General features: G+C 40.4%; 2 protein-coding genes and 1 long non-coding RNA gene across 4 annotated transcripts; 2 read left to right on the top strand and 1 right to left on the bottom strand.

Annotated features, from left to right (window-relative positions):
* Nucleotides 1–1460: 1460 nt before the first annotated feature.
* Nucleotides 1461–8011, top strand: LOC135625113 (proline-rich receptor-like protein kinase PERK8). Its single transcript, XM_065129455.1, has 9 exons — nucleotides 1461–3281; nucleotides 3470–3865; nucleotides 3981–4067; nucleotides 4153–4223; nucleotides 4315–4391; nucleotides 4471–4618; nucleotides 6705–6866; nucleotides 6963–7152; nucleotides 7304–8011. The coding sequence occupies exons 1-8, from the start codon at nucleotides 2255–2257 to the stop codon at nucleotides 7146–7148; spliced, it is 2154 nt and encodes a 717-aa protein (XP_064985527.1). The 5' UTR covers nucleotides 1461–2254; the 3' UTR covers nucleotides 7149–7152; nucleotides 7304–8011.
* A 213-nt stretch (nucleotides 8012–8224) lies between these two features.
* Nucleotides 8225–12496, top strand: LOC135625112 (uncharacterized). The gene is made up of 2 exons (XR_010491904.1): nucleotides 8225–8304; nucleotides 12301–12496. It is a non-coding gene; the product is annotated as an uncharacterized LOC135625112 (long non-coding RNA).
* A 2414-nt stretch (nucleotides 12497–14910) lies between these two features.
* Nucleotides 14911–22626, bottom strand: LOC103968758 (putative phospholipid-transporting ATPase 9). Of its 2 annotated transcripts, XM_009382066.3 has the most exons (12): nucleotides 21348–22626; nucleotides 19279–20618; nucleotides 19042–19152; nucleotides 18633–18909; nucleotides 18444–18532; nucleotides 18234–18342; nucleotides 17523–17726; nucleotides 17280–17405; nucleotides 17011–17109; nucleotides 16743–16934; nucleotides 15257–15850; nucleotides 14911–15171 (listed from the first exon to the last, which is right to left on the bottom strand). In XM_009382066.3, the coding sequence occupies exons 1-12, from the start codon at nucleotides 21738–21740 to the stop codon at nucleotides 15130–15132; spliced, it is 3576 nt and encodes a 1191-aa protein (XP_009380341.2). In that variant the 5' UTR covers nucleotides 21741–22626; the 3' UTR covers nucleotides 14911–15129. The 2 variants fall into 2 exon arrangements, with proteins under 2 accessions (XP_009380341.2, XP_009380340.2); XM_009382065.3 differs by having other exon boundaries at nucleotides 14911–15850; nucleotides 21348–22625.
* Between the last annotated feature and the right edge of the window lie 609 nt (nucleotides 22627–23235).

Here is a 23235-nt window from a genome sequence, read left to right as displayed (position 1 = left end):
CGGTTTTGGAAGAAACCACAATCTGACATGCACGTAGGCGTTGTTCGGTCGGGCCATATAATTTTGCCATGCATATTATTTTCGACGAGGTCGGCGTCAGACACCTAGAACCGTTCCGTAAAATTTAGGACGATGCAGCACGGTGCTAACCCATAAGGGTCGATCGGTGCTCATCTGCAAAGTACAATCCTTCCTCTCGAAGAATCAACAATCATTAAAGGATCGAGTACGACCGACCACCCTAGACAGATAGAAGAGCTAGTCCTGTGACTAATGAGGTGGGAGAAATTCTTTAGACATATTTAACTCATTCTTGTTCTACTCAACATTAAGTTTAACTTAAGCTTCAGAGGGGTTAAGTTAGAAAATTCTCCTCCTGACCTCGACCTATGTGCAGAAGCCTAACAACGGAGAAGCACGTCGCTCGTCAAGAGAGAAAACCACGCTCAGGGGACGAGGCTTAAACCCAATCCAACTCGATGCTCGCTCTCACCACTCGAGCATCCACGTGGATGACTCTACGCATCGGGAACTGGATCAAACCATGTTGACTTCTCGACATAATGATTTACCGACAGATAGCTATGTGGTTCTAATAACTGTTTCCCCGACTCGTGGATCACTCGTGTTCAGGTCGAAAGGAAGTGAGCACTCGTGGATCTTTTTGGGTTCATTCATGTACATGGTTGGGTGGCAGCTCGAGCTTCTGCAGTCCCCGTGGTGGGGGTCAGACCTAATTGCAACTCAGGAGAAGGTGCGGGCTACAGCTTAAGTTGTCGGTTGCCAGTGCTGACATCCCAAGTCAAAGTCATCCATGATTCTGTTTCTCCTATTTAATTTAAACCGAATCAAGTTGTTAGTTGAATGAAATGATCAGTCGGTAGATATCCTGCTTCATTGATTGGTGCATTCGTGATTCATATATAGCACACATCTCCTATACTAATAATCTTATCACCAGAGTTGCTAACGTGAATGGTCATCGTATGACTTACGAAGCCAAAATCTATTTCTCTCGATGGGTCCACTCTCCCGGCGGTGATTATAATACTCGCATTAATTCTAAGGTCCACTGTGTTGACGAGTCAACGAGGAGATGGTTAGATACTACGCAAATACTCAGTCACTGACGCTCTTAGTGTCGTGATAGCCAACCATTGACACGTCAAAGCCAGTCTAAACGCAGAGGTTGAATCCCGGTCGCTCAGCATCTTCGAATTTTACAGCTCAATCAATGTTTACGGTGGAAGAAAGGTGGGAATTCTGAACATAAGCTCGCAGATGGTGTTACCTTATGGGACAAGAAAAAACAATATAGAATTTTAATTGGTAGATTTGTCATTGCAGGGAGACGATTAGCTTGATTCTTCATATTTTTACTCTTGTGCCAACTCGGCTACCTCACTGGCTTTCTCTCTCCATTCCCACCCAAGAAGGTCACTCGAGTCATCGTCACGTTTTCGTTGCCGATAAAGGGTGGAGGAGCGGGTGTGTTCTGCGAGGTGTGTGCTCTGCAGCTAGGAATATTTGAGTTATTTTATGTTCAACGTTGCTGGGAACGCGCTGCAATTTGGCTGGCAGGTTTAGGGGCTCGGTTTAGGATTTTGTGATCCGTGTTCTTCTTGGTTTTGGCCTTTTTCCTTTTTTTTTTGGCGCAATCTCGGGAAAGGTGGGATGTCGAGGGAGGTTGCATTTTGAATGACCATTTCATTCATCGGAGTAATATTTGCGGCGCAGTTCGGACCTTCAGTGGTGCTTTTTTGCCATAAAGGTGGAATCTTGCGAAGCTAGGTCACATTCTTGGGTGAAGTATTTCCTTCTTTGCGTTACGAGCGGTGGTGTGTCGTTGGGTTTGTTTGAGGAGAGACTTCAGAGATTTGTCGGAAACGAGTAGATATGGAATTTTCTCATTTCGATTTCTCGGTTTAGAAGCTGTGTAGTTTTTGTTGGCTGATTTCTTTACAGAGAAGAAGGATTTCTGGCGTCACAGAGAACAGACTTTTGATCGCTACCTCCGCCGATGTCTCTCTATGTCTAAAGCGAGGGATAATTGCAGGTTCCAGTTTTGTACTAGAGATTACTAGGATCTGAGGTTTTGCTGATTCTGAGATCTCTTGTTGCCAAAGGAAGAAGCTTTTTTTGGAATCCTTTCTTGAGTCTCATGGATTCATGGTGATCTGAGTTCTCCATATTTTCTTTTCATTTGATATATTTATAGGTGGAAGGGAGAAAGGAATTGACAGTATTAGTGAACATGTCCTCTTCCCCTCCACCTTCTGTTTCGGCGACTCCGCCTTCTTCTACTGTTTCGCCTCCTCCTGCTTCCTTTTCACCTCCTTCCACATCTGACTCACCACCACCTTCTCCGCTCCCTGATCCCGTTGCTCCCTCCCCTACTCCTCCAGCGTCATCGCCAGAGCCTCCGCCACCACCGTCACCACCCCCTCCAGCTGCCAGTTTCCCTCCGCCTGCTACTGCTTCTCCGCCGTCGTCGTCTCCACCACCTTCTGCTTCTCCCCCACCTCCTGTTGCCTTTCCTACACCCCCTGTCGTTACAGCTTCTCCCCCGCCACCTATTACAGGCTCTCCACCGCCATCTGTTGCTGCCTCTCCCCCGCCACCTACCGAGGTTTCTCCTCTGCCACCCACTGCAGTCTCTCCCCCGCCACCAACCGAGGTTTCTCCTCCGCCACCTATCGCAGCTTCTCCTCCCCCGCCTTCTTCGGCATCCTCACCTCCTCAAACTCCCAATGCACCTCCGCCGTTGTCTGGCTCTCCACCACCTCCACCTTCGGCCGGACCACCTACCAGAACTCCTCCACCGCCTTCTGTTGAACCACCAAATGCTCCGCCTTCTCCTCCACTTCCACCGAGATCTCCCAGCCCTCCTATTCCTTCGGCACCAGCACCTAAAAGCCCATCGACTCCAGCTCGTTCACCCCCTGCCGCTCCTCCTAGCAATTCTTCCGCTGGTACAGTTCCTTCCCCAGTTCAAGCCTCTCCTCCCTTACACTCTCCCACCGTTCCATCTGACAATTCGCCAAATCCAATTAGCCCAAGTTCCAACAAGTCCACTCCTGGTTCAGATGTGGTGAGTGACAACTCTCCAGGTGGTGGTGGTACGAAGACAGGCACTGCTGTAGCTGTTGGATTGGTGGTTGTATTCGTTATATTTTGTTTTCTAGGGATTGTGTGGTATGTAAGGAAGCGCAGGAAACCTGTTGCTGGATATGTTCCAGGGTTTGTCATGCCTTCACCACGCTCATCTTCTATGATATCAGGTCATGCTCTAACATCTCGACAAGTATTTTCATTGGTTATGGTCTTACCAGCTTCTTTGTCATTGAGACACCCAAAAATCTTGACAATACTGATCCAAGAAACTTTGAAATATCTCAACATGACACCTCCCATGTTATCAAATTTTGATTATTCGACTGGTCTAAATACATGTTCTTTTTCTTACCAGAATCACCCCACCCAAGGTCTCCATCAGCTCCTCTCGTATATCACCACAAGTCTGCAAGTGTCGCGTCCGATGCTGGAATAGTCAATGCTCAGTCGTGCTTTTCTTATGAAGAGTTATATGAAATAACAAACGGTTTCTCACCCCAAAATATTTTAGGTGAAGGTGGTTTTGGTTGTGTTTATAAAGGATGCTTTTCTGATGGAAGAGAAGTTGCTGTGAAGCAATTAAAGGTTGGCAGTGGACAGGGTGAACGGGAGTTTAAAGCCGAGGTTGAGATTATCAGTCGCATACACCATCGCCACTTGGTTTCGCTTGTAGGGTATTGCATATCGGAGAACCAAAGATTGCTTGTTTATGATTTTGTGCCCAATGATACACTTCACTCTCATCTTCATGGTATGATTAACTTATCAGTTCGTTGGATTTATAAAAGATAACTTGTAATATTTGGAATCCTGTATGTAAATTTGTTAGTTACATGTGGCACCATTTCTGTGCAAACCTTTTTCAGGTACAGGAAAGCCAGTTATCGATTGGCCAACAAGGGTTAAGGTTGCAGCTGGTGCAGCTCGTGGCATAGCTTACCTGCATGAGGATTGTAATATATGAACTTAGTATTACTAGCAACAGTTTTCTGTAACTTCTATTTATTACTTATAATTTGGTTTGGTGATTTTGACCAGGCCATCCAAGGATCATTCATAGAGATATAAAGTCCTCAAACATTCTATTGGATAACAACTTCGAGGCCCAGGTTATCCTCCATTAATACCTCTGTGGACAGTTTCTGAGGCACTTCCTTATCATAAATTCCGTCTTGTTAATAATTTGTGTATGTCGAGTAGGTTTCTGATTTTGGGCTTGCAAAGTTAGCTATGGATGCTTGTACGCATGTCTCTACACGCGTAATAGGGACCTTTGGGTGGGTAAACCAATTACTTGATAACCGTGATTCCATGGTTCTTTGATATTAAAAATTATGTGATTGTTTTTCCATCTAGATATTTGGCTCCAGAATATGCATCGAGTGGCAAGTTAACTGAGCGATCTGATGTTTACTCCTTCGGGGTTGTGCTTTTGGAACTCATTACAGGACGAAAGCCTGTTGATGACACCCAGCCTATGGGTGATGAGAGCCTTGTTGAGTGGGTAAGCTCTGAAATTTCTTTCTCAATTTGTCTCTTCAGAAAATTGTTGAACTCAAAACTAAATGCATATCAGATATAGAAAACTCAGTAGCACATTCAATTTTCAGGTGCTGTAGCACTTGATAATGAATGGGCAAGTCAAAATTATTGTGCAACTGAAGAAAATCTGTAGTTGGTCTTGAAACTTATCATGTCTAGGGCTTGCATCAAAGAAAGGAGACAGCTTACCTTGATGATCGAACAAATGTTTTCTGTAACGCTTCAAATAACTTTCCTCTTATATCCCACTTCATTTTACCCCATTTAAATTGGTCAATCTGTCTGGGAAATACCACAAATTAAGACGAGCCACATGATCTTCTTGTGGTAAACAGAACCGAAATCTAATGAACTTAAGAGAGAATGTTCTTTGTGTCAAATGGTGTTTGAACGATAAAACCAAATCTAATGCTTTCCTGGAGATTTTTTCGTAGAATATTATTAGCCAATTGCTACTTGATGCTCTGATAGAAAATTCCAGAGGGCTTCATAAATTGATGGATCGAACTTTTGTTTGTAGAATGAGGTTCTTTTTTACTTGACTTTCTTTCCTCCTTTGTTGTTGTGTTAGATATCTTCCTATGGCCTTAAAGATGTTTGGCTTTAATGTTGTTATGGTGTCTACTCCTCTTTCCCCATTACAAACTTTTGCTTTACTAGCATTTTTATCCGTTTTTGTTTTTTCTTTCTCTTGTCCTTCCAGTCCTTTATAGTGGCATATATATGGAGATTTTCTTCAATTCCCCCATAGAAGTTACCTTTTAGAGGTTCATTGTGAACAAGGTTTTTGTCGGGTAACAAAGCTCATTCTGGTGGTCTGCCACTTGTAACCTTGAAGGGCTTATATATTTCAGCTAAGTAGCTTAGCTTGAGAAAATAGGGTTGGACTGTGAATGTTGCTTGTTAAATTAGATACTCGGATACACATCAGATTCTTATATCAATGCCCATATAACATTATTATCATTTTCAATGTTCATTTTGGAAATGTATTTTGTAACACCCCTGATTAGTCCCACATCGAAAGTGAGCAAGATTAATATTGGCTTATAAGGGTCTGATGAGTGTACTACTATCAATTTCAGCTTAAGCATTTTGATCAGTGGTTTAAATCAAACGAAATTGATAGGTCAGTTAGCCTATCAGACTCGTGGTATCAGAGCTGACCTAGCATTTGGGCATGGTGAGGGGCATGGTGAGGGGGCTCGAGTAGGAACGACGTGGAGCCACCACTGGTTTGGATCAAACGAAGTTGACATAATCCCCAAAAGAAGTTATAGGTCCCCAAAAGAAGTTATAGGAGACATCTCGCGTTCATAGTTTGTTTGAATTAAGTATACTACTAATTGGTTATTGTCATAGTTTGCTGTTTCTCTTGGTATAAATGCACAGTTCATTGGACATCCATGCTTGGGACTTTAAAGTACCTAGCAACTGGATTCCTTCCCGAAGAATTGCACTGATGCTGCTTTTACCTTTTCTTTCCTTCAATTAAGTATTTGTTGTTGTTGGTGATGCACGACCATAAAACTTAAGCTACCAATTTGCACTTCTTGGTACGAGCGCAAGTTCATGTTAAGCTACAGAGCTTTTATTTGGAGAGCTCTTGGGCATCTTTTTTTCCATTGGTTTCCATTAATGTTCAACCTTTAAGCGGTGCCCAGAAGGCAGAACATCCAACATCAAAATTTGTGCACAATATGAATTATGTACCTAATCTGTCACCATGCATCTATTGCCAATTTGCCACCAAGCATCAAGTGATGCCAAACAAATCATGTTGGAGACTCAATGTTGGAGTCTGAGATAGGAAACCTGAATAAGTGGAGGTTAGGGTAGTTTTCTTAATTTAGTTGTCCGAATGGAGTATTAATAACAAATAGAGTCATATATTCCCTGATCGAGTTCCCTTGGTCAGACTTGTCGATAACCAGATTGCATCTGCTTTCTCGTTGTGTGGATATATAGATTCTAGAGTATCTGGCGTAACTAAGGTTCCTTTGTCTCCTGCAGAAATTTATTTAGTTTATGTCGATGTGATTTTGTAGGCACGACCACGGCTGTCCCATGCTCTTGAAACTAGAGATTTTGGAGAATTACCAGATCCAAGGCTCGAAAAGAACTACAATGAAACTGAGATGTTTCGAATGATCGAAGCAGCAGCAGCATGTATTCGTCATTCAGCAGCAATGAGGCCTCAGATGGGAAAGGTAATAATTCAGCATAAAACGATGACTATGCTAAATGTGAGGGGAATCTCATCTACTTGCAACGTGTTGCTTGTTCTATGAAATATTTTCGTTCAGGTAGTAAGGGTTCTTGATATCCTAACCGATGTTGATCTAAACAATGGTGTTAAACCCGGACAAAGTGAAATCTTCAACGTAGCAGAAACAGCAGAGATCAGACTGTTGCGGCGGATGGCATTCGGGAGCCATGTCTTTAGTTCTGGGTATAGCCAGTCTGATTGGAGTCATCAATCGGATATTTGAAAAGGTTTGTTTTTTGGCCTTTTGCTTTTTGTTTCATTTTCTTCCCCACGTAGTTATTCTTTAGCAAAAATGAGGCCTTCTTTATGGTTTATTCTCTTAATTCTTTTTTATTCTGTTGTCTGTACCTGTAACATATTCTCTTATTTCTGCTACAGAGGCGTCACATAATCAGTAGCAAATTCTTTATTTTCATGAAGAATCTAATACTCGGAGTCACCAATCCACAACAGAGATCTATTGTTCTTTTAACTCATTCGTTTCGGTAAAGCAATTCATCCACTGCTTTGATGGCCAGTCGAAGACTAGAAAGTTGTTTCAGCTGATTGAAGTTTGAAACTACAGATGGTCACTCGGAAAAGCAGCGGATTCTGTGAATGATCTTTGAGTGATGGAAGTTGAACAATGTTATATATCGATTCGAACAGTGATGTTACCCTGCACAAAACATCCATGTAACAGAAGCTGCTCGTGGCCGTAGCACCTGAGGAGGGTTATGATGTTTAATGCTCTCTCCCTGCTGGTAATGTAGATGGACGCATCTTTCTGGAGGATCTGATGCTTCATGGGTGTCTTGTATATCTACGGTCAGATTCTCCATTGTTGCTCCGGTCAACAGCCTCCGAAGGCGGGGAACGAGGGTTGTCGTGGGCTGAAGTCAGCTGTGCAAGAGAAAATTGCTGGACCATCAACGAGGGGCAAAAAAAGAATTTCAAAAAAAGAATTTTAGGGCCATCATCTCATGTGCATTTTTATGTTTTTGGGTGATACAAAGTAACAGTAATTTCAAGAGAATTTGTACATTATCAATTTGCGAATACTTTTCTTTAGAGAATAAGATCGATTATGTACTTTTATTATTACTATCACTATAATTGTTGTAATAAGATTATTATTGTATTGCATGTTATTAAACATCACACCGGCACGCAAACGATCCGCTCCAGGAATGAGTTTAAGAGATAAGAAAGTCCGGTGAATGCTTCGATGGAAATCGACTAACGGTGTGCCACGTACGTGTACCCTTTTTTGTGTGCATCTATAAAAGGAGGCGCGGTGGTCGAGGTTCTCACGGTGAAGCTGTGGAACGGAAGCGCTCCGATGGACGGATCGGCCGCCCACGGAACTGAAGCTTTGGAATCCTCGCGCGATTCTCAAGGTGGTGTTGGTTCCACGACGATCTCGATTTCGCATTTGACTTCTTGATTCTTGCTTTGCTTCGATCCGATGTTTGTTCCCTTATCATCACCATTTCTTGGAGTTTAATGCGACATGTAACAAGTCGAGAAAGGGTTTTGCGGTTCTCTACATGAAGGATGGGTGTTCGATTTTGTAGATCGTTCTGCGCTTTCTTGTGTCTCCTTTTGACCTCTTGATGCTAGCTTTGCATTAATCTTATGCGTTGTCACCGTATCTTGAAACAAAATGTGATCTGTAACAAGTAGAGATGGGATTCTTGCCTCGTTCTCTTCTTAAACAAAACGACGTTGGGTGTTCGATTTCCTACATCATTCTTTGCCGTATTTGTTGTTCCATTTGATCTTTTGATGCTTGGTTTGCTTCTGTCTCGTGTTTGTAACTTTGTTGTCACCGTTTCTTGAAGTTTAATGCGACCTGTAACGAGTAGAGAAGGATCCTGCGGTTCTCTTCTTTAAGGAAGTGATGATGGGTATTCAATTTTCGAGATCAATCTTCGGTTTCTTTATTGTTCCATTCCATTCGATCTGCTGATGCTTGCTTTGGTTCAAATCTTATGCTTGTTTCCTTATTGGCACCGCTTCTCGCCTCGAAGGAGATGATGATGGGTATTCGATTTTGTAGATCAATCTTCGGTTTCTTTTCTGTTCCATTTGACCTTTTCATGCTTGCTTTGCGTCAATCTTATGTTTGTTTCCTCACTATCACCGCTTCTTAAAGTACAATGTGATTGTAATAAGTAGAGAAAGGATCTTGCAGTTCTTTTCTCAAAGGAAAAGATGATGAGCATGTGATCCATTTGATCTCTTAATGCTTGCTTTTCTCCACGTTTAATGTGGTCTGTAACCATTGGAGAAATGATCTTTCGGTTCTCTTCTTGAAGGAAAATATAATGAGCTGGAGATCAATCGCTAGTCTGTCTCTGTTTTGAGTGTCTATTCAACTTCAAGTTTATTCTTGTTTTACTGTTCTTTTCTTTTTTGTTGCAGAAGAACTTACTTATCGCCCTTTATATAAAATCATTGAATGCAACTATTTGTTCTTCTTTATCATAAGATGTAGGCAATTCCTTCCTCGAATACGAGGTGAAGTTTAGTGGGGATTTGAGTTCAATCATGCTGAGCGCAGACTCAGTACTCACCCAAAGCTTAACAGTTGGGTGGGTGATGCGCTATGCTTCTAGTCTAGGCAAATGTGTGACATGGCACTTCACAAGGGGACTCTACTTATTTCTTGAAGGTGCAGCTCTTGCTAGTCTGCCAAGCTCCAAAAGACATTGGTGCCTCTGTACTTTTTAAAGCTTGATTTAGTGAGCCAAAGATGTTTTGGATTATAATTAGGTTGAAGATGTTTGGAAGTATAGATTTCTAGGTGCAGCCAATTACCTTCTTTTTTTTTTAAATTCTTGTAATATTCTTTACATTATGAACCTAGATGAGAAACTGCTAGACACTCGAGAAATGACTGTCCAGTTGTATTTTTGTTTAAGGTGATGAACAAGAAACGAATAAGGTACATGATGAAAATAAATTTTGTTAAGAAAATAGACTTTTTATGTATTACATGCATAGAGTTAGATATTTGAGACCTTAATGCATTAGGCCAAATATTACTTGGTTTTTCTTAGTGATGGTTATTGTTGATGATAAGATATACTGTTTGTTATTCCTTTTTCTGTCTTTGCTTAACGCATATAGATGTTGAATTCTTTGCTGTTTTACATTTAACATGTAAAATAAAAAGTGTCTAGCTGTTTCTGGATTAAAAGGATACATAATGTATAGTAAGGAATTTTTGGATCTTTAGTGTCATTCTAGTTGAGAATTTTACTGCTATGCTCATTATCACTTTATATAATTATATTTTGTAGCTTAATGTTTCCTTTAGCTAATTATAGTCCTGAAATAACCAAACTTATGTTCCAATTCTTCTCTTCCATAATTAGAAATCTGGTTTGCAGGGATCCAATTGAGAATTCTGGTAATTAGAATGATATCAAATATCTAATATTCTTACATAATTCTATAGAAAAAGAATATGGTCAACTGAAAGATGGATACTCACTTAAGATCATTATTGGGCTTATGACAATTAGTTGAGTTGGTTATTATCCTTCTTTCTGTCTCACACATTTTCTCACAACGTTCTTTCTGTCTGCATTCTTCATTTTATTGGACTTGTATATTAGTTTGCTATATCTCTAGCTGACATAAAGACTATGTATATGTATATCGTTCATAGGTTAAATACTTAACGTATGTAATTGGAGATTTGATTCCCAGATTTAAGCAAAGACATATGAGATCTTCTAGGTGCAGAGAGGGTGTCTTCTTTGCTTAATCTTAGGAAATTCTTTTAACTACTCATGCAGATATATCAGAAAATTTTTGGAAATTATTACTTGAAAATGATGCATCAGAATAAAATCTGAGTTAGTATAATCTGTAATAAAAGTTAAGCTATAACATAGAAGATTGAGGAATCAAGATTAAATGAAGAGTTACCTCTTTAAAACCTTCATAAATCAGAAGCTTAATGTTTTTCACATATATGGTGCTTAGTATTCATGAAAAGTTGAATGGTGTATTTCTGTGTTCTTGTCATAAAGTAAATATATTTTGGGTGGTTTCTTATGGAACAGAAAAGGGTCTGAGATTGATTGCAGTAAGAGATAAGGATATCAGCTCCACTATCATTGTTGAAGTGCTAAAGTTTGTCTTTATGATACCAAGGTTGAGCAGCCGGATGTTTATCACCATTGAGAAAAGAGTATATATGTTGCCACAAGTAATCTTCCTTATGCAGAGGCCAAACTTATTTGATAGCCCGAGGATGTCTCTGTCTAACTTAACCCTATGCTTTTTACGTTTTATCAATGCTGGGGTCACCAAGTGACCATCCTTTTCCTTTGACTGATAACCCAAGGATGTCTCTGTCTAACTCAACCCAAGGTTGGTTGAAGGATAAAACAAGAAAATAGAGAAAATGGCTCTTGGATTATAGTAGGATTGGCGAGGGCAATGCTAAGAAAGCAAACTTCATCACTGAGTATGTTATCTTCAAAAAGAAGGCCCTGAGATTAAAGAACTGCGAACCCACTGGTTTGCACACTCGCAAAGGTTACTATCATCCCCTCAATTTTTCTTCACTATGATCGTTTGGTAATTCTTTAAAGGGTGGTTAAGTAGCTGATTGCCTTCATACATGTACGCATTTGTGAATAAAGTGGGATGTTCAATTGGTCTAATATCCTAGACGAATTAGCAGACAATGTTTCTTTTTGGACAATGCTGTCATAATTTTAACAGCCTTATGGAAGCTGTGTTCAAAAAATTTAAAAAGTAGTTGTTTTTAGAATTCTATCATTCTGATTACCACTGATTATCTGAATTTATTGGAGGTTTAAAAGGTCAAAATGTTTGAAACTTATCTTTCTGTGTAAACAAAGTTGTAAATTTGAATTAAATAATAAAATTGTGATTTATTTGTCAGCAGCATCATGAATTCTTAGTCATGCATTATAACAAAAAAAAAAATCTCTTGAAAATATGCCTCCTATTAGTGGATAAATTAGTAAGTGGATATTTATTAGCTCAAATTCTCAATTTTTGTTTTGTTTTTCTTTTTCAGTTGGTTGTAGTTTTGGTTTTCCTGTTGATTGCATGATTAAGAAATTTTTAACTTAAGATGTTGGATGGCATCAAGTGGTTGGTGATTTTGCCTTTTGTTGTGTGATTTACAATTGATGACCTCACTTGTGTTCGTTGCTTTTTGTTGTATGATTTACATTTTGCCTAAGTGCATGTGTCTCTCACCTAAATAGTTTTGTATTTAGGCTTGGAATCTGTATGTAGTTGAGTTTTCTGTCATCTCTCTGAGTTTTCTATCAACTCAAGCAAATCTTGGTTTTGTATATAGGATGGCTAAATACTTTTTTTTGTGTGTTTTCTGTGAATAGGATGGATTTTATGAGGTATCTTGATGGAAAAAGCTCCGGAAAAGTTGGTGGAACCATCTTGCATCCATTATACAAATTTATCATAACAAGGAGGTGCCGGATGCACAAAGATTCCAAGAGACATAAGTATCACACAAATGGTGTTATCTTAATATATGTTACTAATATATTGCTAAAGCTCAAACAATTGCTAATATATTGCTAGTGTTGTGTATATGATTGCTATAGCTGATTTACGAACCATGCAGAAATAAAGAGACGTCTACCAGAAAAGAGAACCATATAGCAAGAAATTGATTTCTTGAAGAAAAGTAAACTGTGCCCGATTCAACAACTGTACAGAAATAAAGTGATTTCTCCAAGAAGTGAAGCAAATTACGCCCGAATCAACAACTGTGCAGATATAAAGTGATTCCTCACATCCGAGAATCAGATCACGGCCGATTCGAGAACCACTAGGAAAAAAGTGCTTTCCCCAAGTAGTGAAGCAAATTAGGCGCCCGAATCAAGAACTGTACAGAGTTGAAAGTGATTTATCCTAGAACAGAATCTGATTACGCCCGATTCAAGAGCCGCAGCGAAAAAGGTTATTTCTCTAAGAAGAGAAGCAAATTACGCCCGGTTCAAGAACTATACAGAAATAAAGTGATTTCTCCTAGAAGCGAAGAAAATCCCGATTAGAGAACCTTAAAGAAATAAAGTGATGCCTCCGAGAAAGAGAAGCCAATCCCGATTCAAGGATCTTTAACGAAAAATAAATCTCTTCTCCAAGAAGAGAAGCAAATTAGTTACGTCCGGTTCAAGAACCACAAGAAAAAAGCCCACTGTCTGTACTCAAATCTTACCGAAACCAAAATTGAAATCACAAGACGATAACCCAAAATCAGACGCATATGATGGGAAAGAGAAGAAAAGGAACCGTGCAATGTCGAAAAACTGAAATCGCGATTAGAGCTCTTGCCGTGCTAGCGTTTCCGAAGTTTCGATCGGCGGCCGATGCCGGGTAGAACGCCCGCGATTCGGCCAGGAGGATCTTGCCTGCCTCGTGTGGGTGCGTGTGTGTGTGTGTGTGTGTGACAGAGAGAGAGAGAGAGAGAAAGAACAATCTTGCCCTATTTATAGTGAGTTTTAGTGATGACGTGGGATGTTCCAACTGGCTAGAGTGCCATGTTTCCTATTCTCTGTGATTTCGGGTGAACGCTCTCTGAACTGATATTTACTTATATTTTTCATTATTTTCTTGACTAACATTTTTTTTTTCTTTTTGAAGAGTGGTTATCATAAATATATATATATTTGTTATATAATACATAGAAAACCCAAACATGAAAATAGAATTATGTGCATATTGGGGTCACTTATGAATGAATGAATGTACATCATATTCGTAACTCGTGCTTTCATTTGACATCATGTTCATATTATTAACCAAATGTTATTACAGCATAACTGTTAGTGCTCCATTGTTTCCATCAGCCATCATCATTGTGTTGTATCACGAGCCTTCGGATGAATCCGCTCGATAAAGATCCCATGTGCTCCTGCAGGTAAATCACAATCTCTGTTCTCACCAGAGGCTTTCTTAGTGGAAAGCTCATCCTTACACGAAGCTTTCACTCATGTAGGAAACAATGAATATAGCCAATACGACACGACATCTAAGAAAAAGGATCCATCTTTCTTAGTCACACACACTAATAAAACCTTCGACCATGCATTAAGCTTTTCTCCTTTCCATGTTGTTCTCCACTAAACCACAAAAGCTGGCTCCTTGCTTTTTAGCTTTACAAGACTCGTCCTCTGTTCCTTCGGCTTGTAAGGTGGCATGAAACCGACACAACTGCGGCTCCTCCACCTCCCCCTTCTGTTCTTCTTCCTTCGCTGTGATGGCTTCGACCACCATGACGCCGGTACCAGACTACCGAGGACAAGCTTTAGCTCCTTCCGGGCATCGTTCGGGATCGCTCGGGCCATTCTTTGCCGTCATGTCGGCGATAGTGATCCTGACGGTGTTCTCATGCGTCTTTGGGCGGGTGTGCGCGTCGCGGGTCGTCGGTCCCGACGCATCGTACGACTGTGTTGGGTGGACTCGACGAAGATGGAGCTGGTGCACGTGGCGTCGCAGCATCGTGAGCGAGGCGAAGGCCGCGGTAGCTGCGGAGTCGGAACCATCACTTGCCTTGCCACAGCCATGAGCTACTTCGATGGATCGATCATTCCCTCCTCAAAGACTTGGCAACTCGAAGCTGTTGCTGCTGATTTCGCAAGGTTTGGCTGTGAAGCTTTCTTGTGCGTCGATCGATCGCATTTGAACTGAATGTTGCGAGCGCTCGACTCTTCATTTTTGAAAAGCAAGCGGTAGCTTTGCTAAGAAATGATCTTGCAAATGTCATTCCTCCTCTGCTATTTTTTTGATTCAAATACACTTTCCACTCCCATGTATTCGTCATAAGATGGAATCATCATAGATGGCAATAATGCTTTCTGCCGGAATTAAAAACCGAGTCGATGTTCGATCACCTCTTTGGCCCATTCTTCAGTTCATCGTTTCAGAAAAGGTTGGAAGAGCATGAGATGAAAGTCAAAAATTTGGCAATGCATTTGAATCAATTGCGACAAGGACTAAGAATTTACTGTATTAAAAAGAATCTACACCGAATGGGCAAAGAATCAAAATTTACAGCTGCTATGGCATCAAAAAATAAACTCATAATACATGGACACTCTAACCTGACCTCCAAAACCTAAATACTCAAACCAACATCATCCATCCGGGCAGCAGCTCTGACTCGAGCCTCCGCACTTTTTTAGGGAATCTAATGGTACAGTTTAGGAGGATTCTCGAATAGAAGCAGATGGTTGAGAGTGTAACTGTACAAGAGTGACCGATTTCAGATGACACAACAGATTATGGTGAGTGAACTACATGATGGACTCTGCTTCCTAACTGACTAACCTTTGCATCGATCCGAGCAGACACCCCAACCGTCGTAGGTCTGACCGACCTCTGGCGCACCACTTGGCAGTACTCAGGATCATCAGCATGGCCATCAAACCGCAACCACTGAATCATGTTATGGTACATCGGGAAGAACCGCATCCGAATAACCGAATAAGTGAAGAACGGGATGAGGGTGGCAACGACGACAAAGAGTGTTGTGATCCAATATGAAGGAGCTGGGGCCAACCCCTCCACAAAGACCATGAAGGCAGAGGTTGATAAGGTGGGCGTGATGGCTCCGTAGGCTAGCAGGAAGAGATACCACAGAGCAATGCCACCCCAGATGAAAATGTGCTGTATCAGAGTGAAGTAGCTGACAGAGAGTGCCATTTGACAGTTGGCAACCCATACCACACATGTGTACATTGTGGCCCCAAGAACTGCAAAGTCGACAACCTCACCACCTTTTCGGAAGGCCTGGTGCTGTAGTGCAGTAGTGCAGAAGAAGAAGATCATGACACCATTACAGGCACCATTGAACATCCAACCCAGTATCCGGAGCCAGCTGAACAGGACATTTTGCACGCCTTCTTGGTAAAGCATGGGAAACTGTTTCCAAACAGAGGCAAAGTTTCAGGATCTAAATGTTCTAAAGTAACAAAACAGTGCCAGGGTAACAGCAATGAATAAACATTTGAATGCAACAATGGATTTCTCATTCACTCATATTACATGATGTAGTTGAATTTTTGTTTGATAAATTCCCAAAAAAAAATCAGAAACTGGAAAACAAAGTATGTAAGGTTAAAGAATACTTGAAATATTTACTCCATTGAAATGAACTATACATCTATACATTGTTTGGTCACAAGGGCCACAAGATGCATTATTTTGGATCTTATAACAAAAACAGTGAAGAATATATTTATACACAAAAATTACCCTTTTACTTGCTGAAGTTCATAAACTTGTTTTCTTCTTTGCTATCTATTAGTGTAAGCACATGATGTCATTTGATGGATATATAAAGTCGAAACTTCAGCCAAAAATTCATAAAGGTAAGGAAAGGAGTACAACAGTGAAAATACATTCGACATTAAAAACTGTTCTTTGCCCAACTACAGAATCTAGTTGGATAGTTCTGCCAATAGATAGTCATTCAGTGAAATAATGCTTAGCTATTTATGATATTATAAAGCTAATCCTACCATCAAAAATACACTCTGATTTGCCGTCAAACTTAGTCGTCAATGATTCCCAAGAATTTTTCAGGAAACAAGGAGCTCTAAAATGTTTAAAAATGAAGTTAGTACAACTTGTTTTCACAGGATATATTAGTATATTGTCACAGAGTTGGTGGTAGTATGGTTAACTTTTAATCGACTACAGATCACACTATGAAAAGACAGAAAAGTTGGAGAGATCACATACACATCACAGGTAAAATAATTGAGAACAATCATCACAGGACAAACTTTGTGGTCTATGGCAATGGACATACCTTTAAACAAAGCCGAGCAGAAACATCCTGATCGAATACCCCCAAAGCAATCACGGGAAGAGAAGTGAAGAAGACATTATACAAAGACAGATACCAATCATTATATGCAGGTTGGCCAGAGAATGATGCATATGCCTCATACAAGAAGAGGGTGAGTCCAAAAGTGATGTTTTTGTAGAAGAAGTAACATATCTGCAAAATGAAGGAACATGTCAGGAGACTAGGCTGAAAAGAGAGTTGAAACCGAAATTTATGTGAGAGAGAATACCATTGATGATATCCTTTGGTAGCACCAATGCCCATGCACGAGTAGCAAACGCTCCAAAAAGCGAAACTGAGCTATTGCAACATCGCTCGCCATGACAGCCTAAAAAATTGTTGCAATGGATATATTTTAAAAAAACACTTAAGATGCACTTCATAAGATCAAAACACTTAAAAAGTGTAGAAGGGCAACAAGGCAGCAGCGTGCAGTCTAGCATTTCACTGAACTTTTGGTGGTTTTCTGTCACCAAACATGTAGGTGCAATCACTAACCTGCATTCCTTCAGCACCACTAATGCCAACCCCTATGTCTGCTTCTTGAAGCATTCCGACATCATTGGCCCCATCACCGATTCCTAAGGTTACTTTCCCGGTGCCAGCTTTAACAAGTCTTGTTACCTGAAAATGATTAAACACCTCCATTAATTTCAAACCAGATGAATTACCTGAAGTATCAACCAGACCTCTCTTTTCATTTTTTTTTTATTCTCCATTTAGAAAACTATCCATACTCACAAGGGCTTTTTGCTTGGGGGAGGAACGACAGCATATAACTGATGCACATCCAACAGCCAGTTGTAAGAATAAGTTCTTAACATCATCTTCCAAAGCGTATGCAAGTGATTTGCCATCAATAATCAAGGCGAATGACTCAGTACTTGACGAACTAAGAAGTTTCTTTCCTTCGTTTATCTGATAGATGACACTATCCCTTGATGCCTGAAATATTAAAAACAAGATATTGTAGCAAAGGCCAAAATGGAGAAAACATTTGTGTCTCTCTCTCTCTTAGCTTATGACAAAAGCATCTTGCATACACATAAACCAAATATAAAATCGATAATGAAGTGTAAAAATGATCTTGGTATTACTATGAGTTAAGCTCATAAGAACAGTTAACATTGAAGATGTTCTAATGGTGCAGTTTCAACTGAATGGAATCAAGTGCAAGTTACCTGGCAATTTTTTTTTTTTTTTAAGAAAGACAGGATTCAGTGAAGTTTGCAAGTACTTTCATTTAAGTCATCAAAATATGCTTCAAACTGCACTATCTATACGTTCCTTAATAGTTCATTTAGCTAGTATCATACGCTATCCGTTTCTAGAACTGGTATTTGAAGAGGTCAAGTATAGAAATATTACAGCCACTTAGTGGCATCTAGATTTTTCAATGCTAGAAGGCCTTATGCTAATTTTCTTTGGTATACTTCCTGCTGAACTAATTACCTTAGCAACGGCGTCTTTGTTCCCATCTTTCTCCAACCTTATTATTTCTGGTCCATCCAAAGTGATTATTATTTGCTTCATTCCCTGCCTTAGAAGACTGCAAGCGTAGCTGCAAGAAGTAAGAAGAAGAAGTTGAAGACAACGTGCCAGAAGATAGAATCAGTAATTTTCCTGTTAAGGTATCAAGGTGCAGATCAAATAAATGTGTACCCTATATTGATGGCTGTCTCCATCTTGTCACCAGTCAGAACCCATATCTTGATCCCAGCTTGTGCAAGTTTGTCTATGCATTCAGGTACCTGTTCACCCATTACCCAGAAAATGAAAACAATAAGCAAATGCATACATGAAATGGCCATAAAATACACATGAATCATGTCCAGATAAATTCCAACTCACCCCATTTTGCAGTTTATCTTCAACAGCCGTGGCACCAAGAAGAATCAAATCCCTCTCTATTGAATCTGCAGCTTCCTCAATTTTTTCATCTCTATCAGCAGAGACTGAATTCTTAGCGGCCATGAACTTTTCATTGAAGCTTTTGTATTCTTCTTCATCAAGCTGACGATATGCGAGAACCAAGGTTCGTAAACCAGCATCAGCATATTCATGCATCTGCTCCTTAGTTTTATCTTCAAATTCCCTTCCATCTTGAGCTAGTCTTTCAAACATAACACTGTGTATATGTACAACAAATTCCATCAGAAATTCTAGGTGTCTATTAAGAAATGAAGAACATAATAAGTGGGAATCTTGTGCTTTATTCCATTATTATGTTTCCAGTAGACAAGATAAGCAGCTTACAGACCTGTCAGCACCTTTGCTGAGGAGTAGCAACTTTCCTTCCTCATCCTGAACTATTACAGACATCCGCTTCCGGGTGCTGTTGAATTCTAATACACTTAACAGCTTATATGACCTGCCAAGGAAAAGATCAGACTGAGTTGTGAAAACAAAAACGACATCAAGCAATTTAAAGTCTACATCAGGTGCAAGTTTAATGGACATTATTCACTGAAAATAGTTCAGCAGATATTTTTCTTACTTCTCGACATGCATGCCTGACACTGGATCAAATTCACGGATACAAATGTTCGTCTGCGTCCTCTGGTAGAACTCAAAGCCAAGTTCTCTTGCAGCAATAACAAAGGCAGCCTCGTCAGGTGATTCGGCTTCATATGATATTTTCCCTGTTTCCTCATCTACTTCAGGTATTGCAGTATGGCAGACTGCCAGCAACCGAAAGAACATCCGAACGACATCCGAGTGAGGCTCATTAACCCAATTCCCATTCATGATGCGTTCATCATCGAAATTAAACCCTTTAACTGCCAGTTTTGGGTGCTCATGATTTTCATTAGATTGTTCATTTTCCATCAACGGGAACCCTTTCCTCCTAGCGATTGCTCTCTCAACCTCAGTATACCCATGGCCATAAGCAGTTCCAGCAATTGAGCATTTAATGAACTCCATTGAGTTGCAAGTCAGAGTTCCAGTCTTGTCCGAAAGGATCGTGTCAACTTGACCTAGCTCCTCATTCAAGTTTGATGTCCGTGCATGAGCAGGTTTATCTGACTCCTCATGATACATCTGGATGTCTTGGTTAATAAAAATAGTCTGCAGAACCTTAACTATTTCAATGGAAACATATAAGGAAATCGGGATGAAATAGCTATATAACATCATGGCCGTCAAAAAGTGCAATATTGCCGCAACAGCTGCTTTCTTAGGATCATAATAGATTGAAGAGTCATCAGGTTTAAGATACCATCTTTTCATCTTGCCATCTTGAATATCATCACTGGTTATTATACCGAAGATAACTGACCCAATAAATGAGATCGCAACCAGTACTAACAGGAGAAGATAAATTAGCTTATCCATTTTCCTCTCAATTTTGCTCCTTTTTGATGGTGGATTTGTGGCATTCTGCATCACCTTTGTATCATGACCTGTGAAAACAACAACTCCATATATGTAGTCAGTATTCCGCAACTTCGAGTCCCTAAGAAGAAGTTGTTGAGGTGAAAGAGGGTACTGTTGCTCTTCATATTCCATGGTTCCAACAAAAGTATAGAGGCTTGCATTTGGATCCTCGCACTTGATAATTGCCTTGAAATTTTGGAAGCTAGAATCTGCTTGTAAACCTGAAGTTGCATCCAATGCTTGTTTCAATTTCAAGTTTGTTTCTCCATCGAGGTTCATTGTCTCGACATAACATAGTCCATCATCATAACCCGATGCAAGCATAACAAGGTCAGTGGGGAAGAAGTTATCCTTCTCAACCTTCACAATGTCACCAACCCTTAGATTCTTCCATTCTGTAAATTCGAATTTGCCATCCCCACGATGTATTTTGACTTTTCTATTATTCACTTCCAGATCCTGCATAAGGAAATATTGACATCAAACTTTTAAGGATTTTCAGTGTGAAGTATGGGAACGGATTTGGTAATCATACAGAACTTCCAGAAAGCTAATAGAAGAACACATATGGTATTCACCAAACCTAAGCAGTTTAATAATTTCCATCATCGGTTGCAAAGTATGAGAGGTAAAAATTATTTCCTCCTATTAGGATCAGATAATTAGATCGCTCACTACTAATCGTGCGGTGGAACCAAGTTTTGTTTCCTTTCATGACAAAACATATTCTTCAGTGACGCAGGTGGCATTTTAGGTTATACCAAAACTACTAGGTATCTATAAATGTTAACTTCAACATATGTGTGTATAAGATATTTAGATAAACAAGGCCAGTTCTGTTTTCTTTCTAATACGAACTATGTCTAGATCAAATTCTAGAACCTTACACCAACAGTCCACAATCATCCTGCCAGAGAACCTCTCATTTTCCAAACATTCACGAGTTACCATATTCGGTTTTGCCCATCTGCATATATTCACAATTTGCAGTTAGAAACACATGAAGATAGTCTCAAGTTAAAAGTGAGATATGCTATGGATTCTGTAAAACAGTTTTGCTGGTCTAGAATTCCAAATTAATTACAACATCGCGAGAAAAAAAAAAGTCTGCCACATGCAACCAGGAAGATGCATCACAATTATCATAGCATCATAAATCATCTTTAAAAGAGGATTGTAAGAACCTACCTGCTGATATCGTCGCCAGTCTTCGATAGCTTCCTTCGCCATGGTGGCTCCAATGACCACGATTAGTGGGAGAATCGCGCTGACAGCAGAGTAAGGGGCCAGTGGGGTAAAAGAAAGGCATCCAGTAAATAGAAAGAATATGTTAGCAACTCTCCTGAACTGCTCAAACAGTGACTTGGGGAAGAATGTAGCCAACGTGTACTTGGTGGTAGAGACGTAGTTGGATCCGTAGTTTAGGTTGGCAGCCTCGAAGCAATCTGGCTCATTGGCATAGGCCACACGGGAGAAGCCCGGGCCTCCGATCTGAGAGTGGTCGACGTCGAACTTCGATCCACCACAAGCAAAACTGTATAATCGACCGAAATGAAGCTTTCTTCTCCTCCCTCGCGCCATTCCACTTACACCACGATTTCACCAGACTCGAAAAACTAATTTCAAGGAGAAATCAGAAAGATACAACCTTTAAAGCTTTAAAGCCCCTGCAACTCCCTAAATTCCCCCAGCAGACAAAAGTATCTCCTTGTCTTCAACAAAACCAATCTTAGCAAAAATGGCTAGAACTCTTAAAAGTCTCGCCTTTAAGAACTTCCCATAATACTAACCCACGCCTAGCGGCAGACACAAATAGATAACGAAGAAGATCCAATCCAACCTCCTCCCTCTCCGAGACCGGTGAGCTAAGAAGCAGCAGACTCTAGAAAAGAGAGAAGAATATCAATGTGAAGACACAAAAAACCCAAGAAAAATCACACCTCCGATGCACTTGCAAGCCCGATTCATAAAAAGGGCCAGAAAAATCGCTTATTTATCCCTCCGACGCCAGAATCCCTAGATCATCAGAGCTTTCAGGCTGCTATAAATGACAAGGGAGGGGAGTAATGTTAATAGAGCCATCTTCGTTGAAAGATTCGTGGTCGGAAGGGACGGCAGCGTCGCGTTGAACCTTCAAACCTCGCACCAATTCCAAGCTTTGACTCGAGCCCGAGGGTGGGGCGAAGGCAAACCAAACTAGAAAAGCTCATAAAAATCTCGTACGAGCCCATGGATTTGGTGTCGAAATGGCGCACCAATTCCGTGAAGAAACATTCGCAAAATGGATCCAGACTTTCTAGAAGGTCAATCTACACAACCGGTCAACTACGTTGTATTTGACGGAGAGAGATAGAGAGAGACCTCCCAGCTTCTCGCCGCTCACCGCCGGTCCAAAATGTGGTTTTTCTACTCATCTTCAGCCCCGTTCCTTCTCTCCCCCTTCCACGAAGCTTCTCGTCGATGGAGAGGGGGGAGAGGAGAGAGAGAGAACGACAACTATTAATTAAGCGCTATGACATGGTAATAATAAGAAGAAGATGATGAAATTAGTTTGTGACGCAGGAGCTCCGGAGATTCCAGAAGAACCCAAAGGGCATAAATGTCAAATATTTAATGATATCGGAGGGGTACCACTTCCAAATCCTCGTAAAAGTACTTTCTGCAGACGACACACGGAGACTATGATTTATCTCTGACTAAGAAGATGATTATAATAATTATTCTAACTTTTTATTGACAGCTGAAGTTTTCGATACGATCACAAATTGTAATAATTATTAAACAAAACATTTTTTTTCCGCATAGAATTAAGATTTTTCTAGTAAAATACCAATAATGGGCTTTGACATTGACGGACGGCTTCGATCAACTTTCATGCTTTCTTCGTTTACTCAGCTGACATCTGACGTTGGATCATATATTAAATGCTCCTGATAACGTAAGAAGCTTAGATTCATTAATTAGGTGATCAAGTCTCGAGACCATTGGCTGCCGCGAAGGTTAACAGTAAAGGGAAGTCAATCGAAGCGGTCGCCATCGGCTGCAGAAGAATGTCTTTTTGTACAAGATGGCGACT

This window comes from Musa acuminata, chromosome BXJ2-10 (assembly GCF_036884655.1).
Source record: "Musa acuminata AAA Group cultivar baxijiao chromosome BXJ2-10, Cavendish_Baxijiao_AAA, whole genome shotgun sequence".
In the NCBI taxonomy this organism is placed as follows: Eukaryota; Viridiplantae; Streptophyta; class Magnoliopsida; order Zingiberales; family Musaceae; genus Musa; species Musa acuminata.
Note: the sequence above shows the minus strand (reverse complement) of the source record. Positions and strands in the feature narration are given on the sequence as shown.

What these genes read in the sequence shown, in the direction of transcription:
- LOC103968758 (XM_009382065.3), bottom strand. Translation starts at nt 21,740, where the DNA reads ATGGCGCGAGGGAGGAGAAGAAAGCTTCATTTCGGTCGATTATACAGT. An exon ending in CCCCCAAGCAAAAAGCCCTT is followed by an intron (nt 17,406 to 17,522) that starts GTGAGTATGGAT and finishes AATCATTTTCAG; the next exon opens with GTAACAAGACTTGTTAAAGC. An exon ending in ACCAAAGGATATCATCAATG is followed by an intron (nt 16,935 to 17,010) that starts GTATTCTCTCTC and finishes TTCATTTTGCAG; the next exon opens with ATATGTTACTTCTTCTACAA.
- LOC135625113 (XM_065129455.1), top strand. Translation starts at nt 2,255, where the DNA reads ATGTCCTCTTCCCCTCCACCTTCTGTTTCGGCGACTCCGCCTTCTTCT. An exon ending in ATAACAACTTCGAGGCCCAG is followed by an intron (nt 4,224 to 4,314) that starts GTTATCCTCCAT and finishes TATGTCGAGTAG; the next exon opens with GTTTCTGATTTTGGGCTTGC. An exon ending in ATGAGAGCCTTGTTGAGTGG is followed by an intron (nt 4,619 to 6,704) that starts GTAAGCTCTGAA and finishes GTGATTTTGTAG; the next exon opens with GCACGACCACGGCTGTCCCA.